General features: G+C 41.8%; 1 protein-coding gene across 2 annotated transcripts; it reads left to right on the top strand.

Annotated features, from left to right (window-relative positions):
* The first annotated feature begins 913 nt into the window (after positions 1 to 913).
* On the top strand, positions 914 to 21322 carry ttc9b (tetratricopeptide repeat domain 9B). 2 transcript variants are annotated; one of them, XR_013779939.1, is made up of 4 exons: positions 914 to 1750; positions 17004 to 17186; positions 17388 to 18037; positions 21017 to 21322. XR_013779939.1 is itself a non-coding variant. In XM_079353612.1 (3 exons), the coding sequence occupies exons 1-3, from the start codon at positions 1288 to 1290 to the stop codon at positions 17480 to 17482; spliced, it is 741 nt and encodes a 246-aa protein (XP_079209738.1). In that variant the 5' UTR covers positions 914 to 1287; the 3' UTR covers positions 17483 to 20616. The 2 variants fall into 2 exon arrangements, 1 of the variants encoding a protein (XP_079209738.1); XM_079353612.1 differs by lacking the exon at positions 21017 to 21322 and having other exon boundaries at positions 17388 to 20616.
* The last annotated feature ends 1351 nt before the right edge of the window (positions 21323 to 22673 follow it).

Raw genomic sequence — 22673 nt, 5'->3', positions numbered from 1 at the left:
ATTTTCTGTTGTATTGTACCCCTACCCCAAAGGACAACTGCTTTTTGCACTCACATGATACTGACTATTTGATTTTAAAGTTGAAAAAATAAATAAAAATGTGTTTCCATTTGCTGTTTTAATGGAAATCTCAGCTTTACCCAGAAGGCGATTTTACACAGAATGGCACATCTAGTATAGATGTAAAACAACAAAGTTTACATGACTCACTGACAAAAAGGCCAGATTCAGGACAAAGATGTCCGCAGGTAAGACTTTACTGTGCTACTCAAACAATATGCTTATTAAACCGTAGAGCATTGATTTATAATCTACTAAAGAGGACAATGATGCAGAGTAACGTTGAAGACAAAATACATTGCTCTTTTTCTTCAAATGTAATTGCAGTGATGTCCCCTTGATGTCGCTCTCTCTCTCTCTCTCCTCTTGCTCCTCTCTCTGGCCCCTGCAGCCTTCTGCTGTCCGTCTGCATCTCCTTGAAAACCTTATCAGCTAAAATCATCAGGCGCTCCGGTCAGACCACAATCTGACGTTTATAGAGGGGGTTTCAGTTCAAGTAAGAAATGTAGCATCCTCTTTTTGATGGTGACAACTGGTCACTTAAAAAAAGTGAGTGACGTAATCTTTTTTTTTTTTACAGCGCTATCGTTGTCATTTCTCAGTGTAAGTATCGGGCAACCTTGTATGTAGCCTAAATAAGTGGTAGCCTTTCCCCTGAAGCATGTTGGTCCTATAAACATGCCCATATTCACTGACTGAGAGGTAGGCTATGCCTTCTTATGTAATTATCCATACATCTATTTTTAAATATAAATAAAGAATTTTCACGAAAACACATCGCATATTTTTCACGTTTTATTTGTCATGTAAAATCTGGACTGCAGCAACGCCTCACGACTTCTCTTTTTTTTTTTTTTTTTACCCACAATGCCGAGCGGGAGGGGCCGTCGTGTGCCTGTGCTGTTTGTGGTGCTGAAGCTGCGCGTGCCTCGGAGGGTTGCTACCATAGAGATCTGCACGAGCATCCTTCCGCGAGACCAGAACGACTAAGCTCTTCGGCGGCTTGCAAGCAGACTGTCGTGCAATAGAGGATGTTTCAGACGTTTTTTATAGCCTAGTCTTATTTACGTCTTCATAATTGCAAAGATCGTGAACATTTCTTGAATATTTCTTGAAAGCAGACGTTTCTGAAGCGGGTTTCTTGTTTCCCCCCCCCCCTCAAAGCTTGTCTTCTCTCTGGTGCCACCGCCTGCTCAGCCGTAATCGCCGCTCCATACCGCATCCTTTATGCACAGCACGCTGCTCCAGTCCTCCCCAAGAAAACACCCGTTCGTGTCTGAGCACCATGGCCCGCTCCAGCCGCTTTCACTGAGAGATATGGAAGCCAAACAGCACCAGATAAAGAGCATAAAAAGCTACCCAGAGACCGGTGGCCGGAGCCTGGCAGCAGCCGCCGGCATAGACAGCGGCGGCGGGCTTCGAGTCGGCTCAGCTGAAGCAGAGATGGAGGCAAAGATCCAGAAAGCCATCGACTTCAAGGTGGAGGGTCATCGCTGCTATAAGGAGAAGAAATTTCGGGAGGCGATCGGCAAGTACCACCGGGCGCTGCTGCAACTCAAAGGGGTGCATGTTGTCGACGGGACGACGGGATCCGAAGTCAACCTGCTGAACCAAGCGTCGGCCAAACTGACCGAGGAGCAGCGGAGATCCGTGGAGAGCACCGAGATCGAGTGCTACGACAGCCTGACAGGTGAGCAGCACCGGTACATCCCCGCATCGCATATATCCTTCAAGTAGTCTAGTCTATTGTATCGGTGACACTATTGTTCATTTCGAGTTACAAACGAGTTTTTAGGTTGTAGTTTAAACTGCAGATGAATAACACCAGTCAGGGCAAATGGGAGGACGTAGGAATGAAAGTAGGCTACAATGTGCTCATTTAATGGAGAACACAAGGGATGTGCACACACTAACCCAATCAGCTATTTAACCCAGTTTCACATTAACTGAACTCATCTTATCAATGCTATTCAATACTTGTCTTTTGGGTTTGCAATTTTTTTTCTAATTCCTTAATCTTGAGAACAAAAGACAAAAAAACAATGAAGGCAAAAGCAGCCTGCAATGCCTACTATATATGTATGAGACAATAGCATAATGACAATAGGTCTAATAAGTTCACCAAGTTGTTGTATTGTAACGTCAACATTTCATAAGTGTGAGGCGAGAAATCACCCTCTGAATCATCCAGGGGATGATGTAAGCCTGTGTCTATGGCACCACTTAACAGTGACTTTACCAAAGGTGAACTGTGATGGCTTAGCTCATTACGCTCCCTTATTGTACTCTACACAGTGTACTACAAGCAGCTCCTCACTTCATGTAAATATGCTCAAACACATGTATGCAATGTTCACGTTTGCTCTCTCTCTCACACACACACACACACACACACACACACACACACACAAACACAAGGGATTTGTCTTCAGTAACTGAGCAATGTACAAAGTGTCTCAATGTACAAAAAAAATCACATTAAATATATACATATATGAGCAACAGTAAGATAATTATTCAACAATACAGTGTGTCTTGTCGTCACTTCAAACTGCTTTAGTTTGATTTTTAGAGAGATTCAAAATGTCATTTATTGTTCCACAGTGTTAATTTAACAGGGAAATATTGACAACTCATAATTTACTGTATGAATAAAAATCCACAATACAGTTGCAGTGATGCAATGTATTATTAATAATACACATTCGATGTATGTTTGCTGTAAAAAGTGAATTATGACTGTATCTGTATGCAGTGTGAACAGCTGATCGTGATGAATGTTGTTCCTTCCAACACAACACGTACATCACATTATTATTGCATCTGTGATACATCCCTACACTCGTGAATCCGGGGATGTTGTGTCATCAGTCTTACACGAGTCTCTTGCACATGTTTTCCAATATGGTTTTTATGCTGCAAATGGCAATAAACTGAACTGAACTGATGAGCTGGGGATGTCGTGTCTCGTTGCGGTCCAAGGTGCCACCCAATCAGCCTGTCATAATGCTTTGAAGGTCGCCCTGTTCTGCACAGCGTTCAGGGCCTTTCTGGAGCCTGCAGGGACACCACCGTGGCGTGAAGAAGGAATGGGGGAGGGAAGGGAAAGAGGAGTGAAACAGGAAGGGAAAATCTGGATTTGGTGAAGATGTAGCAGAATGGTGAACATGGCATTAAGTAAAAAAGAAACAGTAATCAAGTGATCTTGTGCAAGAGAAGAAAATCAGGCGTAGAGAGGAATAGTAGAGAGCAGTGAATAAAAGGGGGGAGGAAGGGAATGCTACAGTAGCACGCGACAGGGTGCCATATTTACCATGGCAACCATCACTAGGCCTTTTCCCTATGGTTGTATTAGTACGACTCGTACCCTCCCCTCACTGCTGCAGCCTCTAACAGCAGCGTGAGGGAACATGCACACGCGAGAAAGATATCCATATTCCTTATTCAAGATACTGATACGTGTGTTCACCTTTTATTTCCCCTGATATCTGTAACTGTTTAGTGACTGAAAAAGTCTCCACATTATACCACATAAGATTTGTCTTTTCCAGAATTCAACATTAAACCATCATAAATTGTTATTCTCAAACATGTGACTGTGATCATTGTTGTGGCTGTGTGTTATTACAAATAAAACCAATGTTCATTTAGCAAAAGAGAGGACAGGGTAAAACATTAACAACTGTGTCACTGACTGAAATGAAGCAGTGACTCACGGTGTGTACACTGTAGTAATCCAGCTGCAGGTGTTCGTTGTACGCCTCCACCTTACCCAGAATCCCACTGGGCAAATGCTGATCATGGTTATGAAGGAGCTGCTGTTTTATTGGTTGTCTGTCTTTCTGATGACAGTGTGTGTGTGTGTGTGTGTGTGTGTGTGTGTGTGTGTGTGTGTGTGTGTGTGTGTGTGTGTGTGTGTGTGTGTGTGTGTGTGTGTGTGTGTGTGTGTGTGTGTGTGTGTGTGTGTGTGTGTGTGTGTGTGTGTGTGTGTGTGTGTGTGTGTGTGTGTGTGTGTGTGGTAGGGGGATGTGGAGTGCTTTCAGGGCTCCTCGTCCTGTCGTTCTCTTCGTACCCTCTGCTGACTTTGCTGATTTTGTAGAAGTGGAGCGTACTAGTGAGTGCTCGTGCATTTGTGTATGTATTTTCTCATCCTCTTGACTTTGTTGTGATGAGGGCAAGCTTTTGCCTCATTGCATTTGTTCAATCCATCTAGTCACTCAAGTACTGCAGAGTAGTATTTATAAATACTATTACTTCACTTGAGTTTTTGTGCAGCTTTATTCTTCCACACAAACTGCCCGTTCCTCATGATTTCAGTGTATGACTGGGCTTGCCTTAAACTTCAACAGAGATCGTAACAGACAGCATTTGTTTATTTGTCAGCAACTTCAAGAGATGTCGATGAGTAAGATGTTTTTTTTATTTTTTTTTACTGAGTGCTGAGTAACTCTTCCAGCTGCTCAGTAAACTGGTACAAAACACAGAATGAAAAGATATACAGTATGAGGAGGAAAAATAAAGTTTGGAGGAGAAGAGAAGAGCAAAGAGAGGCGTCAGGGACATAAAAACAAGATAAATATGGTGGAAAAGAAGCTGGCGAATGAGGACGTTTTTATGAGGTTCCATAAAGAAGTGGAACTGATGAAAGAGAAGAGAATCAGGGTTATGAGTACCTGGTTCTGTCAAAAGATGATGGCTGTCTTGTGGCCTTCTTATATAGACACTTGGAGTCTGTAAGTCCCAGCTGGGCTGTTTCTAAATGGGTTACACCAGCACCACCACTCGCCATGCCTCCAGTTCACAGTACTGGGGCAACATGTTGGCTACAAGCGGACTTCCTGCCCGTCCGCCTCAGTCATCCATCCACCCACCTCGAGCACACTGAGAGGCAAATACAGAAATAACAGATGTGGCTGTACTTTGTATGCTCTTTTTCCTGATATCGATCATGAAGAGGCACAGAGGAAACATTTCCTCAAATAGCTCGCAGACCGGCTTGTGGGCATCATCGCAGAAGCTATAATAAGTTTGATTCACTACAAATAGACATTCGAAAGAGTACAGAGAATTATCCTTATGTGAGAAGGATCAATCTGACTTTTTTAACTCCTGCTTGATCTGATATCTGCTTGAAATCTCTCTTTGTTCTTCCTGACCAGCACTATGTGTGGATGAGTCATAAGTTAGTGCTTTAGGAGAGACACAGCAGGAGGAGTCTGAAATTGTATGTTTTGTAACATCATGCCGCCAACTGGTGTTTCAAGCGCTTGCCATAATGATGATAAAGCAACTTCCTCCCACTTACCACGTTTTTGGAAAATTGCAAATGAAACACAAATTAAAAATGCTGTACTTACATAGATCCAGAGCTAATATAACAAGGAGTTAAAATTGTGAGTTGATATTGATAATGTTTCTGATGATGTTTCTGATATTTCCAATTGTATAAGACATTTCTTCACAGGTTATTAGCAGACAGTACACCGTTCTGTTAAAGTTTGTATCTTGCATTGCAGGGAAACACAATATGTTAAATATGGCCTCAGGCACAGTTATTGGGACGTGACAGTAATGCTGCTAAAAACGTTTTGTTTCCGAGTAGTTAGTGCAGAGGGGTTTGACAGGCCAGAAAACCCAAACAAAGACTTTTGATATTCTAACATCCTTCCTGGAGCTCAGAGCCTATGACAACACAGTGAAAATGAAGGTCCTGTTATTCAGACTTTATTGGTCTGATTTAGAAAAAAAAAAAAAAAAAACCTTTTGCATTTTACAAATAATATTGTGAAAGACAATGAAAATATTATCCACAAAAATCTGCTATTTTTTTTAATTTTATTTTAAACATGGATAAAGTAGAATAAATAAATAAACATTGAAATGTTGTCATTTATGAACCTGTAAACTTTACCTCCAGAGTATTTGAATTAGGGGTGCTAACACTGATACAAGGTATGAATGATAATTCCATAAACTAATCATTAGTGTGTCTTCATTACTAACAGGTGTTGTGTTTGGTTGAATGCAAATCGAATCATCAATCTCTTCTTTTATCCTTGGGTGTTGAGCTTTGCCACAACACATTGGTGCATCCTCTCTAGGAAGAGCTACACTGCATGCCAACTGATAACTATGATCTGGAAAGAAGCGTTTAGAAAGTCGTCACTCAGTGACCTCTTGTAATAAAGGATTTACATATGACAGAGCTTCTTGCTTCTTCCTCTGACGCCTCCAACATAAAGGGCTGCACTTTGCTGTTTGTCACATGTGCTATTAGAGCCTGACACATGCACATCAAAACAAAGGAGATTGTCAATCAAAGCTTGTTCTGACAGGCAAACACATAGTCTTGAAAAAGGGAATAATGAGCACAATGAGCTGCTTTTAAAAACGGTCCTATTTCTTGTACTTCTCAGGGTACTTAAAGAGATTTCGTATTGCAGCATTTTTACTATATATGGGTTGAATGTAAATATGTGTGTGTGTGTGTGTGTGTGTGTTTTAATGATTAAGAAAGGCAGTGATTCATATCATTGTATATCATCATGATTAATGAAAACAATCTAAGCATGATGTAAATGTTTTGAGTATTTGAACCAGGCAGGAATTGAAAGCCTGTTATTTCCTGCTTGGGGTCTTCTGGTTGTAAGTAACATAGCCAGGCACAGGTCATGTGTTTACAGCAGGTGTAAACATGTTTCCCATCATATGTACTGTATTCAGAGCCTCAAGAACATTTCACCGAGGCCATCAATGAACTTTTGAACCATGACATGCAATTACTGGCCCTTCACTGCAGATTTAATGAGCCTGTTGCTGGCACCAACATCTACTCCTTGCTGAAGAAAATAAAAGCGCAGTCCTCCTCATATATCACAACCCATCGAGCTGTGGTGATCTCTCTGCACTCTTTCAACAGCTCTGAAGACCCACCACCGCCTCTACGCCCAACCTTGCTTCAGATGGAGGAGGTTGGGGCTATATTAGAATTAAATCAGTGCTGTGGAACCGGTTCATTTCAGCAGTCTTTTGTAACCTGCCGCTAGTTAACAGTCAAGGCCTGCTCACAAAAGCAGAAGAGAAAACTCCCTGCTTTCATCTTCTTCCAGCTCTGTCAGCAGGAGGACATGGTGGAGTTCGTGAGATGAAGGCAGAAGTAGAGATGGAGGATGAAAGGGTTTGGAGAGAAGAAATGGAAGCTAAAGGGGTTAAAATGAGAATAAAGCAGGGCTGGGAGAGGAAAAGGACATGCCTGGTGCTTTGGACAGAAGCAGTGCAATGTGCTCGGAGAAGGATGGAGGAGGGAAAGAGATCCCATGCAAGGGTGAGAAGGCGGATGGGGGGGGGGTTTGGTAGGTGTTTTTTACTCCCTCTGTGTGTGCCATCAGAGCAGTGGATGGAGCAGAACGAGAGTTGTCGGAGCGTTGTGTGCCAGGGCTGCAGATGGCATTGCATTACTGTCATGTGTTCGACTGGCACTCCCTTTACTGTACCACTCACACTGTACCCTTCCTCCCTGTGTTAGCTCACATATGAGAAAGAGGGAGAGAGATTTGGTGGGGTGGGGGAAGGGGTGAGCCAGTGGAAAAGATGCAGTGGGTAAAATGGGGGATGGGGTTAAACCAAGGGAGCTAAAACTGGACAGAATTCTTAGATATGACGGGATTGTATCACAGAGGAGGGAGTGTGCGGCTGTAGAGGAGAGTGATATACAGTAAGTGAGGATGGAGACGGGGAAAATGCTTGCCTACGCGACTTCTAGTGAAGGAACAGTTTGGGGAGTTTTTTATACATTGTGAGGGGAAGGATGCTGAGAAATCCAATCCAGACCAAACTGATTTATATCAGAGTCCTGACAGACCCCAATGACTCCTGTCACAAGAGTAAATAAGATTCAGTCATCTGTCAGGAGGAAAAGGAAAGAGAGTGGACAGGCGAAGTCTCAGGAGAGAGAGAGAGAGAGAGAGTGAGTCAGAAAAAGAGGACATGAAGGCAATAAGCTAATATTTTTATTCTGCCTTTTGTCTCATCTCATTTTAAACAGAAGCTGAGTTAATGTCCACAAAGTTGGTACAATTTCAGTTTTGTAACAAAATTAAGCCAGGACAAGAAAAAAAAACTAAAAACAGTGAACCACAAGAACACAACGTCAACACAATCCAGATCAAGCAAACAGAATGAAAATAGAAGTACATGCTGACGTCAGAAGGCGTACAGTGACAGTGATCAGATGCTGATGCGAGGCAGAACTCATGTTTATAGTTTTGTTCACGTTACATACAGTTTAAATAAATAGAAATGAACTTTTCATGTAAAGTTTGGTTGATTTTATCAAACAGCTTGAAGCAGTGGATTGTGGATCAGAGCACATCAGTTTGAAAAAGGTATACTGAAGATTTTACCACAAGGAAATGATTAGATCATGCTCCTTAAAGGATTTATTTAAATGCTTTTTAGTAAAATTAACCTTCTTTCCTGTTTACATTTGCAATGTGTTATGAGGAATGCATTAGATTTTTTTCCTGGATAATTATTTGATGTTGCCTGACAATGCAAAGGAAAGGCTAAAAGTGTCTGTCAAAGCTGTTTTTAGCTCCTAGTTGAAAGTCATGGCATCAGCTGAGAGGAAACAGAAACAGATGCCCTTTTCTGACACCCTCAGAGAGAGAGAGAGTCAGAGAGCATGTGAAGGATAGAGTGAGAAATGCAGAATATTTATCCTCTGTAAGCCATCAGTAATGACAATTTGCTGAAGCTGTTTGCGCATATCCAACACCCTTGTCTCCGTGGCCACTGCAGAGTAAACCAATTGGCTGTTTATATTTATCCACAGAGCCTCGTGCTGATAAAGAGCCATGTTGGTCACTATCTGAGTTCTCCCTACGCAGCCTGCTTTGGCTTGACACGCTTCATTACATGCTCAGCTGGGGGTTGACATTGAAAACTCATAAGCGGCTGTGAAATAGAAAGATTGTGTTCAGCATGTTTGGCTGATCCAGTTCATCAGAGATGCAGGGTTACCTGTACTTTGATGACAATTTTGTCAAATCTGATCAAACAAACATTGTTATATTTTACCTCTTCTATAAGAAAAACTCATATTAACAATGAATGAAATGACTCCGTGTATATTATTATGGTCACATAAGGATGAACTCACAACTAAAAGTCATCCACAGTTACTTTGAACTCTTTGAAAAATGTTTTTTTTTTATGTAAAAGCAGCACACATTTGAATCACTTTGTCCAAAAATAAAATGCAGATCAAGGCATGTTTCCTTTCACTGCTGTTCTCCAAATGTGACAAGTTGTTTTCATCTCAATATGACATCTGAATGACAGCCCGCTCCGAGAAAACACAAAACTAAACTAGAAAAAAAAAGTGACTTTTAAATCCCAACAACTGTAACAACAAGATAACAACTGCGAACATATTTAATCTACACGCATGTCATGTATTATTTTGATTTAGGACCCATATTTTCTCTCTTTAGTGGCATTGCTCATGTATGTGATGATTGCATTCCCATTTTTAACTTTCAACTTTCCCATCTAAACCAACACTTACAGATTTAATTTATTTGTTTTTAAATAAGTGGATAAATTCACTTCCTGCTTTAAACAGCAGCTTTTTTACAATTTACAATTTCTGTATTCGGCAGCTGTTTCACTATGAGCAAATACATTGTTTTAAAGGTGTCGATGTAATGACGGCTTGTTATCATTGACTCAACTGATCAGAAATCCTGATTATATAGATTGATGGTTGTCCACTCATTGACCTGCATCCTTTTTTGTTTTGCAGCCGTGACTTTATTTCACACACAGAAAGCTGCTAACACGTGGCTGTATCATTTCCGCAAATCAGAATCAGTTTTACTGGCCATATATGTTTAACACACATGAAATTTAACTTCGGTAGACTGTGCTCTCGCTGTACAATGTAAACATTAAATAATAACAACTAGAAAAAAATAAAAACAGTAAATTAAACACTAATGTGTACAAGACTGAATAAGATAATAGTGCAGTGGTGAGTAATGTATAAGGATGATGAAGTAAACATGAGGTAGTTATTTTTACAGTATTTACATATTAGAGTGTGCATAGATGATCATTTATATTAAGAAAGTTCATGCTTTAGCCATTCATTTTCTTCATGCACTTATAGGAAAGGTTTACTACCTTGCAATAATAATGGCTGACTTCATAAGAGTCTGAGCCAAACCATTTGGCACATTTCTCTGTTGACCTCTCCAGAGACCCTCTCATCAGTCTTGTTACCAGTTTAATGCACAGAGCATGTTTCTCACAGCTATGCCACAGACAAATCATCCAAAGAAACCTGAAAAAATGCAGTAAGTGGATGAGTATTAGCTTTAACTGCCTTTTTACTTTACTTATACCTTCCAATGCTCCGTACGATCAGACTTGATCAAAGAAATAGAAGACAGAGGGGAAGCATCGACAGAGCTGTGGGCAAAAGTCTGCTGAGTGTCCAAAAATGACCGCACCAATCAGATTAAAGCCCATCTAAGGGCCACAATGACATTATGTCTATGCCTCAATAAAAGTCTATTTTATGCCTTATGAAACTGCACTTATCTACTGTATGAACGGCTGTTTATACTCATGAGAGCAAAAATGATCAAGAAAGTCTTCCTTGGACCACGGAGACAAAAGGATATGAAATGAGAATATAAGTCGTAATGAGTTCAATGAAGTCACGAGTTCATGGACAGCTCTTCATTCTCTTTAGTGTATCAAGAAACCTCACAACGACCCCTCACCCTCAGCAGCACAGACTTATAGTACAGCTTAAGGTCTGAAAACTGCAGAGTGCAACAGAGAGCATTAAATGATCTCATCTTTGGTGAACTCATAGAGACGATGGCTTCCTCACTTGTATTAATATTTAAGTAGATGAGCATTAATCCTGAGTCAGCGACTATTTTAGGAGAGCAGAACAATGAAGTAGGGTGTGTACCGAGGAAGGTGAAACATGGGACTTGTGGCAGGTTGACAACTGAAGTAAGAGACTACTGAGCTATCCTGACTGTATGATTCAAACATCTCCGCTCCCTCGGAACCAACATGAGCTCTGCCTAGACAAGATCCTACAACACAGAAATTAGACTCTATCTGGCTTCTTTGTTTTCCTTCACTCCCAGGATCAGTGGTGTCCATATCTGAAAGCCTGGGTGTCAACATGCCAACCAGAAGGTAGTTGAAAGAAAAAGGAAAATGACATAGAAGTTAGAATTACAACCGTACATTAAAAGGGAAACTTTTTTTTTTGTCACTGTTGACTATGTGGCTTTAAATTCACAGGATGCTTTAGCTGTCATAGGTTACAAGCAGCAGGTTAGTTTAGAAATACTGTCTTCATCAGGTTTCATTCGGACTTTAACTACAGGAAACTGAGCCATTAAAAAGGTTCATCTCTCCGTTGTAAATTTGAGTTGGAGTTGTAATTCCTTTCATAGAAACTCCTCAAATCCCTGATTTTAAGTATAACTGTACATATACAAGGAATGGTATCATCCTCCCATCCAACCTGAATGTTGTTCTATTTATTTAACCCAACTCTTGCAGTATTAAAGAACAAACAAATGTACATTATCTACTATGAACTACAGACTCGACTCAGTGGATGCTCTTAAAGTCTGTACTCCTCCACAGAAGTCAGACTCATTGATAGTAGTCAGTGACTAACTCTGTCCCTGTACTTTACATTTCTGACTCCCCCATAGGGGCCTGTGGAGGCGCTCACAGTCAAACAAGAGTGAGTAATTATGAGGCTTTCTTTGATTTGACACCATATGGAGCTGCATTAGTCTTCCGCTCCAGTGACACACAAAGAAATACTCTTTATCGCTGGTTTTAAGACATGAGATGAGCTTTTATCTGTGTAATAATAAATCAAAGCTGTCATCAAGTAGATTTCCTCTCAGGGAAAACAGAGCCTATTTTGTATTCCTCATGTCACACTTTGAGTGATAAAAAAGACATTTAAAGACTCATCTGCTTCATTACTGGAGTGGCAGCTTCCACAAATCAACATTAGGTATAACAAATCCCTTCAACAGCTACAAAATGAGGTTTAAAGATTGAAAAAGAAGCTCTCAAATGGAGAGCAGCTGGCGGCAGGTTAAGGTTGAGTAAATGCTGTGTCATGTCAGTGCAGACAAGCCAGGAGTCGAAGCCCTGTCCCTGTTAATAACAGAGAAAATGCTTTGGGTGGAGCTATTCTTAGTGGGCCTGGAGAGAGCCGCCACACTGTCCGAGAGCTGTGACGTCAGCGTGTGGGATCAGACGATGTTTGTTACGTCATGTTTATGAGCGACTATGAAAACATATCAATTAAATTGTCTTCACTGTTGTCCATCTGTTAGTGAAGGGAAGACAGTGACAGGTGAGAGGAGTCATGTAGGGTGTAAGACCAGTGAAGGACGAGGGTCAAAGATGGAGGCTTGTGTGTGTGTGTGTGTGTGTGTGTGTGTGTGTGTGCGTGTGTGTGTGCGTGCGAAAGAAACCTGTGAGAATGACGGGTCTCTCCATCTGCCATTATCTTTCCGCAGAGCTAATTACAAGTTGATGGACAGCAGACTAATCAGCAGGGCCACGAGTGGCTTTAAATTAGCCGGATGGTGGTGTCGTGCCTGGTGTGATGAAGAAGGACAGGAGAGGGGGGGTGGTGATGCGGGTCCTGAGGGAAGATGAGGTGATGGAGAGGCAGAGTTAAGAACATATGCCTTTGGAGAACATGTAAAGTGTCTTTATTCACCTCAGCGCTGTTTGAACTTTATTATGTCAGTATCCGTCTCTGTCCTTTTCCTCCCCTCACCCGTCTTTCTTGTTTTGTTTCAGCTTCCTGTCTTTTTCTCTCTCACTCTGTTGCTCATATCTCTCTTTCCTTTACTCCCCCTCGGCTTTGGTGCTCTGTCAGCTAAATGAAAGCGAGTCTATGTGCAGGATCTGTTTTTACTGACATGACGCTTCAGTCCATCCAGTGGGGTTCCTTAGCATGTGTTAACCACTTCTGCTCACTGCACTATTCGACGTACGAGCAATGGAATCACGCACTCTCATGGAGAGTTTTTATACCTGGATGTTTTTCTTCTCCCCCTTATAGTCCCACACAAAGTCAGTATCCCAGTCCCTGTTCATTGTTCTGTCCCTCACTGAAACAAATCTGTTTTATCTGCACCACTAATTTCCTTTGTTCTGTCACATCCCATTATTCCTCCTCTCTCATCTTGTGTACCATTGTACCAATAAAAAGCTGTGGGAATAACGCGTTTTATTCAAATCAAAATCATCCCATTTTCTTTTCATATCACAGGAGGAATCATTCTTATACAACGAGGAGTCCAAGTGCAGCTGAGCCATGAAGCTGGCAGGGTTTCAGGATCTTGTTCGCGGACACTAAAACAGCAGTGATATGATGCACTGTGTCCTTAATCGCTGTCATTCCTCATTTTATTAAGCCTGTGGCTGTTTCTGCAATTATTGCCCTGCTTAATTGCTTTATCATTTTGTCTAAAAATAAGAAAAAAGTTTCATTATAATTCCCCAGAGCCCAAGGTGGCATTTGCTTTCTCTACCCAACCATCACTTAAAAAACCCCAAAATCCAAAGATTGAACATCAGTTAACATTCATATAAATCCTCATATTTCAGGAATTGGCACAAAAAAGTGTTCAGCATCAGATCCTGCTTGAGTTGACGGACAGTTTAGTTTTCTGTTTATGTAATATTAAGTTATTAAAATATTGTTGCTAAACTTTGGAAGCCTTGGTAAAACGCTATCTGTTTCGAATGTCAAGTGCTATACAAATCAAATTTGTTATTATGAATTTTATTATTATTATTACCAGTGGGTGAATACTTGCTGCTTCTGTAAAATGTCTGCAATAGACACGTAACACATCCTCGCTCTTCGCCACACTTCATAAAGAGCACACCGTTTCCAGTCCTTACGACTCGTGTGTCTTTGTGGGACAACTTGGCTCCAGAGATATTGTTGGGCTTCTTTTTTTATGCAGCCTCTGTCTGTCTGTGTCCCTGCCCCACCAGCTCCCATGATCCCGTCATTATCACACCCTTAATGCATCTCACCACACACTACATTTCCTCTGGCACGCCATCCATCTGCCTAATGGGCCAGAAGGGGTGCGGCCGGCCAGTCATCACTTGTGCACACTGCTTTTTTTTGTTTGTGTAAGTGTGTATTTTGTACAGTCATGAATCTTTATAAGCATTGTTTCATCAAAAACCTCATTCGAAGTCCTCTTGTTTGTGATTCTGTGTCTAAGTCGTCTTTTGTCAGCGTTCATCCATCCTGTGTCTACGCCCGAATGTTTGTTTTCCTTTAACTGTGTTACTGTGGATATGTGGGTTCCTACTGCCCATGGTAACTGTGTATCTGCTGTATGCACTGTGTGTGTGTGTGTGTGTGTGTGTGTGTGTGTGTGTGTGTGTGTGTGTCTCTAATACCAGGCTTGTGTGTTAGTGTGTGAGTGCCAGTGAACTCTCTAACTGCGTCAGCCATTAAGCCATTATGGACTGTAACTGAATCCTCTGAAAGCTCCTCTCAGGTCCACTGCTGCAGGGCCAGGACTGATGGGCGAGAGGAGGGAAGAGAGTAGTCAGGTCTAAGCTGGACGGTTGTAAAAACCAATGGAGGAGTGGAGTCTAAGTGGAGAGGTGTGCAGGAGAGGTGGAGGCCATCTGAGGTGATTCCCACTGTACTGAAGACAGGAAGACAGTTTGACCTTGCTTCTCTGGTCTGAGCTGAGTCATGAGCGCAGCAAAAAAAAGGTTGATTATCAAGGTTTTCATGTTGTGTGAGGAGATCAGTTTGCTGATCATGGTATTATTATGTAACTATTTTCACAAAGAGAATCTGTTCAGACAGTGGTACATGTTCACCTGAGTACAGATTCAATTCGACGTGTTGTTTTTGTGCATTTTTTGTTCCATTTTTCTCCTTTTTTTTATTTTCTCATTATCTGCCATGAAACTTCGGTTGATCGTGGGCCTTTAAAAATCACTGAAATCAGCGTTCACAATCAAAACAGTAACCTGGTTTCAGAGTGCTCCAGGTTTCTCCTTTGAAACAGAAAACCTAAACCCAGAAAACCTCTGCTCATGAGACCACACTCCTCACCGTTTACAGGCACATTTGTGTATACGCTTTTTTTAAACTTTGCTAATAATATTGTAAACGATCCTTTTTTATGAAAAGACATAAAAAACCTTTCCATTAAAAAGTGATATGATTGTTTTACCTTCATTCTGTATTTGTCATAAATCTAAGGAGCATGTTATTAGGATAGGCCATGCTGTCCCTTGATAGTTTTGATGATTGTACTTAAGACGTTACGGATAATAATAAAAAGTATTTTTTTAATTACTTGAGGTTTAGTTGAAGACGGTGTAAATGATGTGTCTCCAGAGAACCATCCCCCCTGTTTTAATTGCCTGTTTCAGGTTAAAGTTCATGAGTACAGCTGTGAGGCCGGAGGCAGTCACTCACAAACATACAAACAAACACACAAACAACACACGCAATATTCTGCCTGCACCCAGCAGACACACGAGCAACTTCAGCCACTACACACCAAAACACATTGATCGTTATTGAATCGCTCCGGCCCCTAAAGTCCACCATGAATTATTTAGTGTTTTGCACTCGGCTTGTTGACGGGCAAGGCCCGACCATCCACCGTCTGTTTCTGAGGTTCGGGGTGAAAGGACACCTGAAGGACCACTAACTGCTTTTCAAACACTCCTCACCCCTTTAGACTCCCACAGCTCACACCTCCTCTTCTCCACACATTCATATTTTCCTCCCCCTTCTACTGCAGCCATGCCCCCCCCCCCCAACCTCCCCCAAATCCTCCCCCTCTGTCTCTCACTCCTGACTCACCCTGCCTCTCGGCTAATAGTGCCTGACTCATGTTATTCACAGAAGTGTCTGTGTAACAAGGGCAGGCTCAGAGAAGAGAGGGAGGGAAAGGAGGAGACAGAACAGGCAGGAAAGGGCAGCAGAAGTACAAGGAGGGATAAAATGAAATCATCTTTGATAAATCCTCTGATAGATGGAGACACTGCAGGGAAGGAGGGAGTGATGACAAAGAAAACACTGAGTAGAAGTGAAGAAAAACCTGGAGTGCTTGTGATCATCAGAAGATTATTGTTTTAGGGATCAGATATCTGATCCATCAGCAGGTTTTTTTAAAAGCCTTGGTGAACTGAAAGCTCCTTGTGTGATTTCGTTTGTGTGTCTTTACTAATGAAGTTATTCCAACCTAAGCAAAGTGCTGCTGCAAGACGCGTCGATAGGATTGATTATGACAATAAAATACAATTTTGTGGCACTTCTTGGCCATTTCTAAGTACCACACTGCTCAGGTTTCGACTCTCTCTGACTCAGTATCTGTCGCTTCGCTCACTCTGTCTCAGCATCCTTCTTATTTTTCTGGTACTTTCTTTACCCTCTTGCTTAAAAAAAAATATCGCTAAGTCAGAGGGGTGCAACTTAAGCACCCTTGCAGTTTGTAGTCCACCATACTCAGGCTGTGATTTCTCCCATTCTTCTGTTTTTGCGTGTAGAGACATTACGCTCCTGCCCCAGGGCTCAAACTGCTCGCACGATTTTTTTTTTTTTTTGTGTCGTCTGCACACTGTGAGACATTAGAATTGGCTATTTATAGTCAGCCCACTGCCATCCTGAGGAATCACTGTGGAGGCTAAATTACACTGAGGCTCTATTAAAAGGCACAGAATGAGATGTCAGCAATAAATATCTGCGCCTTTGTTTCACACTCCGGGGACATGCTCAAGGTGTTTGAGCAGAAAAAAAAAAATAATTTTAACCTTACACTAGATTTGTAATTCTTTTTCAAACAACGCGTTCCCTGTCTTCCCTCCTGCAGCGTGCCTTCTGCAGTCAGAGCTGGTGAACTACGAGCGTGTGAAGGAGTACTGTTTGAAGGTGCTGAGCCACCAGAGAGACCACTTCAAGGCCATGTACCGAGCCGGCATCGCCTTCTATCACCTGGGTGACTATGAATGTGCCCTGCGCTACCTGCGTGATGCCAAGAACCGCGAACCCACAGGTGAGAATTACTTTGAACGATCAAAAGAGAAAACAAGTGACTCTTTCTTTGAAAACCTGATCCATTGTAAAGCTCAAAGTCATTGACTTTTTTCTGACATATACTGGATTTAACATCATCGCCAGAAGAGGTTTTTTTTTGATAAATTAAAGATGCGACTGAACCTTTCTTCCTCACCTCTTGTTTTCTGTCTCATCACAGACACCAATGTGTTACGGTACATCCAGCTGACGGAGATGAAGATAAGCAAGAGCGGACAGCGGGAACGAGAAAGCGGCAAAGAGACCCAGGGCTGAACCTCCACCTTTTCACCCCCAAAACCTTTGACCCTACAAGTCCCCTCCATGAGCCCCCTTTTTCTCTCCACCTCCTGTAAAAACGCCTGACAGCAGCACAGCCCGCAGACAGAAGAGACAGACCCGAACACCCAGCGAGGGGAAACAGCCTGGGACATATCGAAAGCCGTCTGCAAACCGACGTCCTTCCTTCCTTCTTTCTCTTTCCTCTTTTCTCCCCTCTTCCTCCCTCAGGTGCTGCGCTTCACCTCCCAAGATGCAGACAGTCAAGCAAACATAAAAAAAAAAAAAAGAAACAACAAAAAACATGGAAAATGCTGTATTATACTCATGCAAAACAGTCAATGTGGTGGAATGACAAAGGAGCTTCAAAACATACATATGAATATGGACATTTGCGTATTTTAGTTAATGTTTTAAAGACATAAGATACATTTAGTTTCTGCTTTTCTTGCTCTTGCTTTCTCTCTGCCTTCTCTCTCTCCGTCTTATTTGGAACTCGTGATGGGGTGGGAAGATTGACCACTCCAGGAGGAAAGCAGGCAACAGTGAGGGGTATGTGTGACACATATCATAGCCCAATTTGATTGTACATCTTTCTCCAACTGGGCTCACTCAGAACCCTTGCCCAGACTTTGGACGGACTAGCATGAGAAATCCATCATTACATTGAGAAAAAGCCTCTACACTTGATCCATCGCTCTGTTTTCTCACTTTATTCCTGGATGACATGTTTCTTGTTTTTTTTTTTTTTTTTTTTTTGTCAATTCAAGGGCTACTATAATTGCTTGTTATCTGTTTTTTGTGGGTTTACTTTGCTTTTGGTGTTCATTGTTCTCTGTAGTAAGTAATCAGTCGTTCATAGCATCATCATAGCTTGCAGCAAGCAGACATCCAGCGGTTCTCGCTGTATTCAAGTCTGCTAATGTGGAAACTTCTGTCTTCAGTCTGTTGCCCCTCCTGAGTCCTGTGTTAGTGTTGTTTGGACTATCGATGATCCTGCCTCCCTCTCTGCTCTCCTGTTAATGATGTCACAACGGAAAATAGCCAAAGGGATCAGAGTTCCTCCATCGCAGTTGGCTGGATGGAAATCCACTTCAAAGTTTCATAGCGAGAAACACTTTAAGATTTCTAAACGGAGGTCCAACCTTTTATCGTTGATGCCGTAGGTTTCCGACACATCGATAACACACAGAGGAGTCTCTGGGCAGCAGCGTTAATGCAGGGAAAACAATCGCACACATCTGTCCTGGACCCTGGCAGTCTACACCGCCATGTTTTAGCACTTAACTTTAGTGCTCTTCAACAAGAGTGTGCCATTTAAGATTTCCTCCTTTATTGTGTTTGAAATGTGTTACCCACATACCAACGTAATGTTAGTACAGATCAACTAAGCGTTAGTGTTAGAAACACTATGAGAACACATTTTGCTGGTATACATGGCTAGCTGTCAAAAGATACATATATCATTTGCTGCTGCTTCTCTTGTGACTTGTGAAGCCGAATTATTTATAATGCCAACGTTACTTTTATGACAGCTTTACCACAGGCTGTTCTGCAGAAGGTTGGACTGACGATTTGTGATGGCATGACCTAAATTTCCCTTCTTTTCTGATGCTATGAAACTCTTTCCCCTCCTGCATGTGACGTGCGGCTGCAGAGAGTTACTTCAGATGTTTGGGATTGGGATTATATCCACTCTATTGCTTTTCCATCATGGCATGCCGCCACGCTGTTTGCTCATGCCTCTAGTTTATCTCTCTGCTCTTTATAAACACAGAAGGTGGTGACAGCCTGTGATCGCGAGCAGCACAAGCGATATCAAATAAATAGAAATAAGAGATGTTTTAGAAATTAGGGTGACCTTCTTCCTCTGCAAGGTGAGAGATAAGAGATAAATTTAATGCTTGAGAAATTCAAAAAAGGGGGAAATCGAAGAATTGTGCTGTAGAAGATTGCCCCTCCCCCTTTTTCCAGCGACCCACGAGGTGGTAAATAAGTACCTTAGTGTGTCAGTTGGACTGTGGAGAGACAGCACCATGTGTTGAGGAGACCGGCATGATACAGAGAGGCTCCAGAGGAGGGAGAAGTAGGCCAGCATCAGCAGCTGGAGCTCCAAGTAACTCCGGCAGCAGACACACCAATCAGACTTTAAGCACTCATCAGCTTCTGAAACAATCGCCACCGTTCTGCGTGCGCTTTTCTCAAGATTTATGAGCCTGAGCAGCAGAGATTTGCTCCCGCCCCGATCGCTTAGTTCCTTCCATACAATGTACATCTGCACCAAATAATAGTTATAAGCTTATTTGTCTGACAACCTTGTTAGTTGGAGTTTGACATTTTGAGGACTCAAACCATTTGCTCTCTCAATGAGTCAGCAAAAACATCTTCAACATTCTTGTCTGTATGCTTGTGTGAAGCTACAGCTAGTAGCATGTTAGTGAGATATTAGAAAGACACAAGGGGGAAAAAAGCTAAAGTGGTCAAAAGGTCAAATATGAAAACAACATAGCTCTACATTGTGTAAACACAATGTGTATCTGTACTAAAGGAACTTGTACAAATTAAGCCGTTTTGAATATTCTCCAAATGCAGGGTTTCATAGTTCTTGCTCAGTTAAATACATTATTTCCAATTGTTACTAGACAAATTCTCCTTACTGAGAAAACACTCTCAGAGAATTAGTGAGAAAACCCCTGTCACTTTAAGGATAAAAAAATGAAATTTTATCAGCACCTCTCAGCTGGAAACATCAGATGCAGAAGCCTTCCTCGCTCTTAATGTGCCTCTCTACTTCTTCTTCTTCGCTTCCTCTGGTGTCCCAGAGCAAATAAAACACAACAACAGCAGTGAGGAATGGCACCTGCAGGCTCTGTCTCCATGGCTGCCTGGGCTGAGTCGACTCACTCACGAGCCCCTCGGGGATCGGTCTCCTCCCGTGGTGGTCTCTCCACGGCACCAGTCTGCCATCTTGTTTTTGTCTTGTTGGGCTATAAGTCATTCTAGCTTAGCATGTGCTACGGGTCGACTAGGTGATAAGTAGCTGCACTTAAAGAATAGGTTCATGTCAGGCTCATCAGTTCTCCCTTAATGGCAGAGCTGGAACCATGCTGTGTGTGCAAAAAAAAACAAAACAGAGACACCATATCTCTCCTTGAGTGTAGCTTTGAAAACAAACAAGAAAAAGCACAAAAAAAAAAGAAACAGAAAAGTCAAACTGGCTGTGTTATTTTGCTCTTTTTTGCTTTGATGTCATTTGAGGTAAATGTTTGTCAAACGTCAGAGTAGTTTTTGTGAATATATGATACAAATGTACAAAAAAAAAAAAAAAAAAACGAAAGTTTAATGGTTGTGAAAAGCTTTACTTCACTTAATAACTTTATCACTGGAGAAGAAAAGCAAGAGATAGAAAAGAGAATTTTATTAAAAGCTCCTCCGCAGAGCTGCTTCGTGACTGTCTGTATTTGTTGGTATTTCTATTGATGTCCCTTTCCGTCAAAGGGATCAACAACCGGCTCTTCTGTTTCTGCACAGTGAGACGCAGGAGTGGATGAAAACTCTGAGGAACTCGTACCAGAGCGCAGAGCTGCTCCTCACAGCCACAGATCTCCATCATCCTCTCAAGGAGAGTAACAAAAAAAAAAAAAACAACAGACATGAAGCTGGGGACGTCAAAGCTATGACTGCGTTTTTGTCCCGCCTCGCTCCCAAGAAGCCTTTTTTTCCATTCAACATCCAAACATCACAGGCCTCCATCACCGGTTTTACTGAACTGCTAGCCTGGGAATGCACTATTGATTGGTGATTGAAGATTATGAATAAAGTTTCAACAAAGAGGAATGCTGCTTTTGAGAAAATGTTTTTTGTGGCTCCAAAGAGAGAGAGTTATATGAAGTCTCAAATGATGTCACTTCAGTTAGTGTTGGAAGATAAATAGTACAACTTTGCTTATAGGTGAGTCTAAGGGCTAAGCTATACATTACTCGTATGAAGAAATTATTTATTTATTATTTAAGCTGCCCTTCAAACATCAGGCACTTCATCCAGGTTCTCCTTTAACAGCAGGACCAAACCATCAAAGTCACTTCTGGACATATTGCCAAATTGAGATCCAAATTCTTACAATATAAAATAAAAAGAATAAACCTTCCTCTGTGCTTGTTATATGTAAAGAGGTTTAGTGTAAAGACAAATAGAGATTTTCTGTATAGATTTAAGGACACAGCTACTGGCATGCAATCTAGTTATTGATGCCCTTCTAAGTTAACAGCAAACACTTATATCGGTAACTCTCCTCTTCGTCCGCCTCTCTTCTTACACCTCCTCTCCACGATTACTTCAGAGTGCCAACATCTCTGTCACCTCCTGCATCTCCCCATCTCTGAAATATGAAATTATTGCTCCCGACGACAAAGGACAAGGAAAGAACAAAATTAGCAAGTAAATAAGAGCAAAATCTGTGGAGGAAGCCGTGAAGGGGAAAGATGGAGAAGGTGATAAACAGGTGAGAGAATAACTGCTGCTGTTCAGGAAAACAGGCAGAGAAAGAACTGTGTCTTACAGCAGACAAAACACTCGGCTGGCTCTTTAACACCTCTCTCACTCTCTCTTTATCGCTCCAGCTCTTCATTTTCAGGCCAGTGTTCCCTTTTCTCTTCTTTTCTTTGTTGTTGCTTTTAATAGCATCACCATGGAAGTGAGGAGAGGTTGCTAGGTAACTGGCCGGCGTCTGGAAAATGGTTCTTGATTGGCCGACGCAGAGACAGACACAACAGTGGAGTGTGCGTGTTTATACACTTCTGTCCATAATGGTCGGTAACATTAATGTCATGAAATAAAACATTCTGTATGTCACATTTTAAGGATTTCTCTTCACAGTATCATCTTAAATTTGATGTCAGCACTCTTTATCTGCTGTGTTCGGAGGAACGAGTGCAGCATAAAGGCCTCTTTATGGTCACTGCAGTCAGAGAGCAACTGGCCTGTACGAATTAATTGCTTGAAAGAAAAAAACAGCAGAACAGGCGATATTATGACATCATGGGGCACAGTGGTGCCACCTAGAGGATTCTATCAGTCACTGCACTTTCCTTTGTCTTGTTAAATGCATCATAACATAGGTATTAAGAGTTATCTAAAGCACTTGTACCTCACATTCATGTTGTGATATTTAGCTCCCTTATATTAGTAA

This window comes from Symphodus melops (assembly GCF_947650265.1).
Source record: "Symphodus melops genome assembly, chromosome: 10".
Classification (NCBI taxonomy): Eukaryota; Metazoa; Chordata; class Actinopteri; order Labriformes; family Labridae; genus Symphodus; species Symphodus melops.
The sequence above is the reverse complement of the archived record's forward strand: the minus strand, read 5'-3'. Positions and strand labels throughout refer to the sequence as shown.

Bases quoted from the DNA above. Each gene is read 5' to 3' on its own strand.
- ttc9b (XM_079353612.1), top strand. From the start codon at position 1,288: ATGCACAGCACGCTGCTCCAGTCCTCCCCAAGAAAACACCCGTTCGTG. The intron at 1,751-17,003 runs GTGAGCAGCACC...TCCCTCCTGCAG, and splicing joins GTGCTACGACAGCCTGACAG to CGTGCCTTCTGCAGTCAGAG. The intron at 17,187-17,387 runs GTGAGAATTACT...GTCTCATCACAG, and splicing joins CAAGAACCGCGAACCCACAG to ACACCAATGTGTTACGGTAC.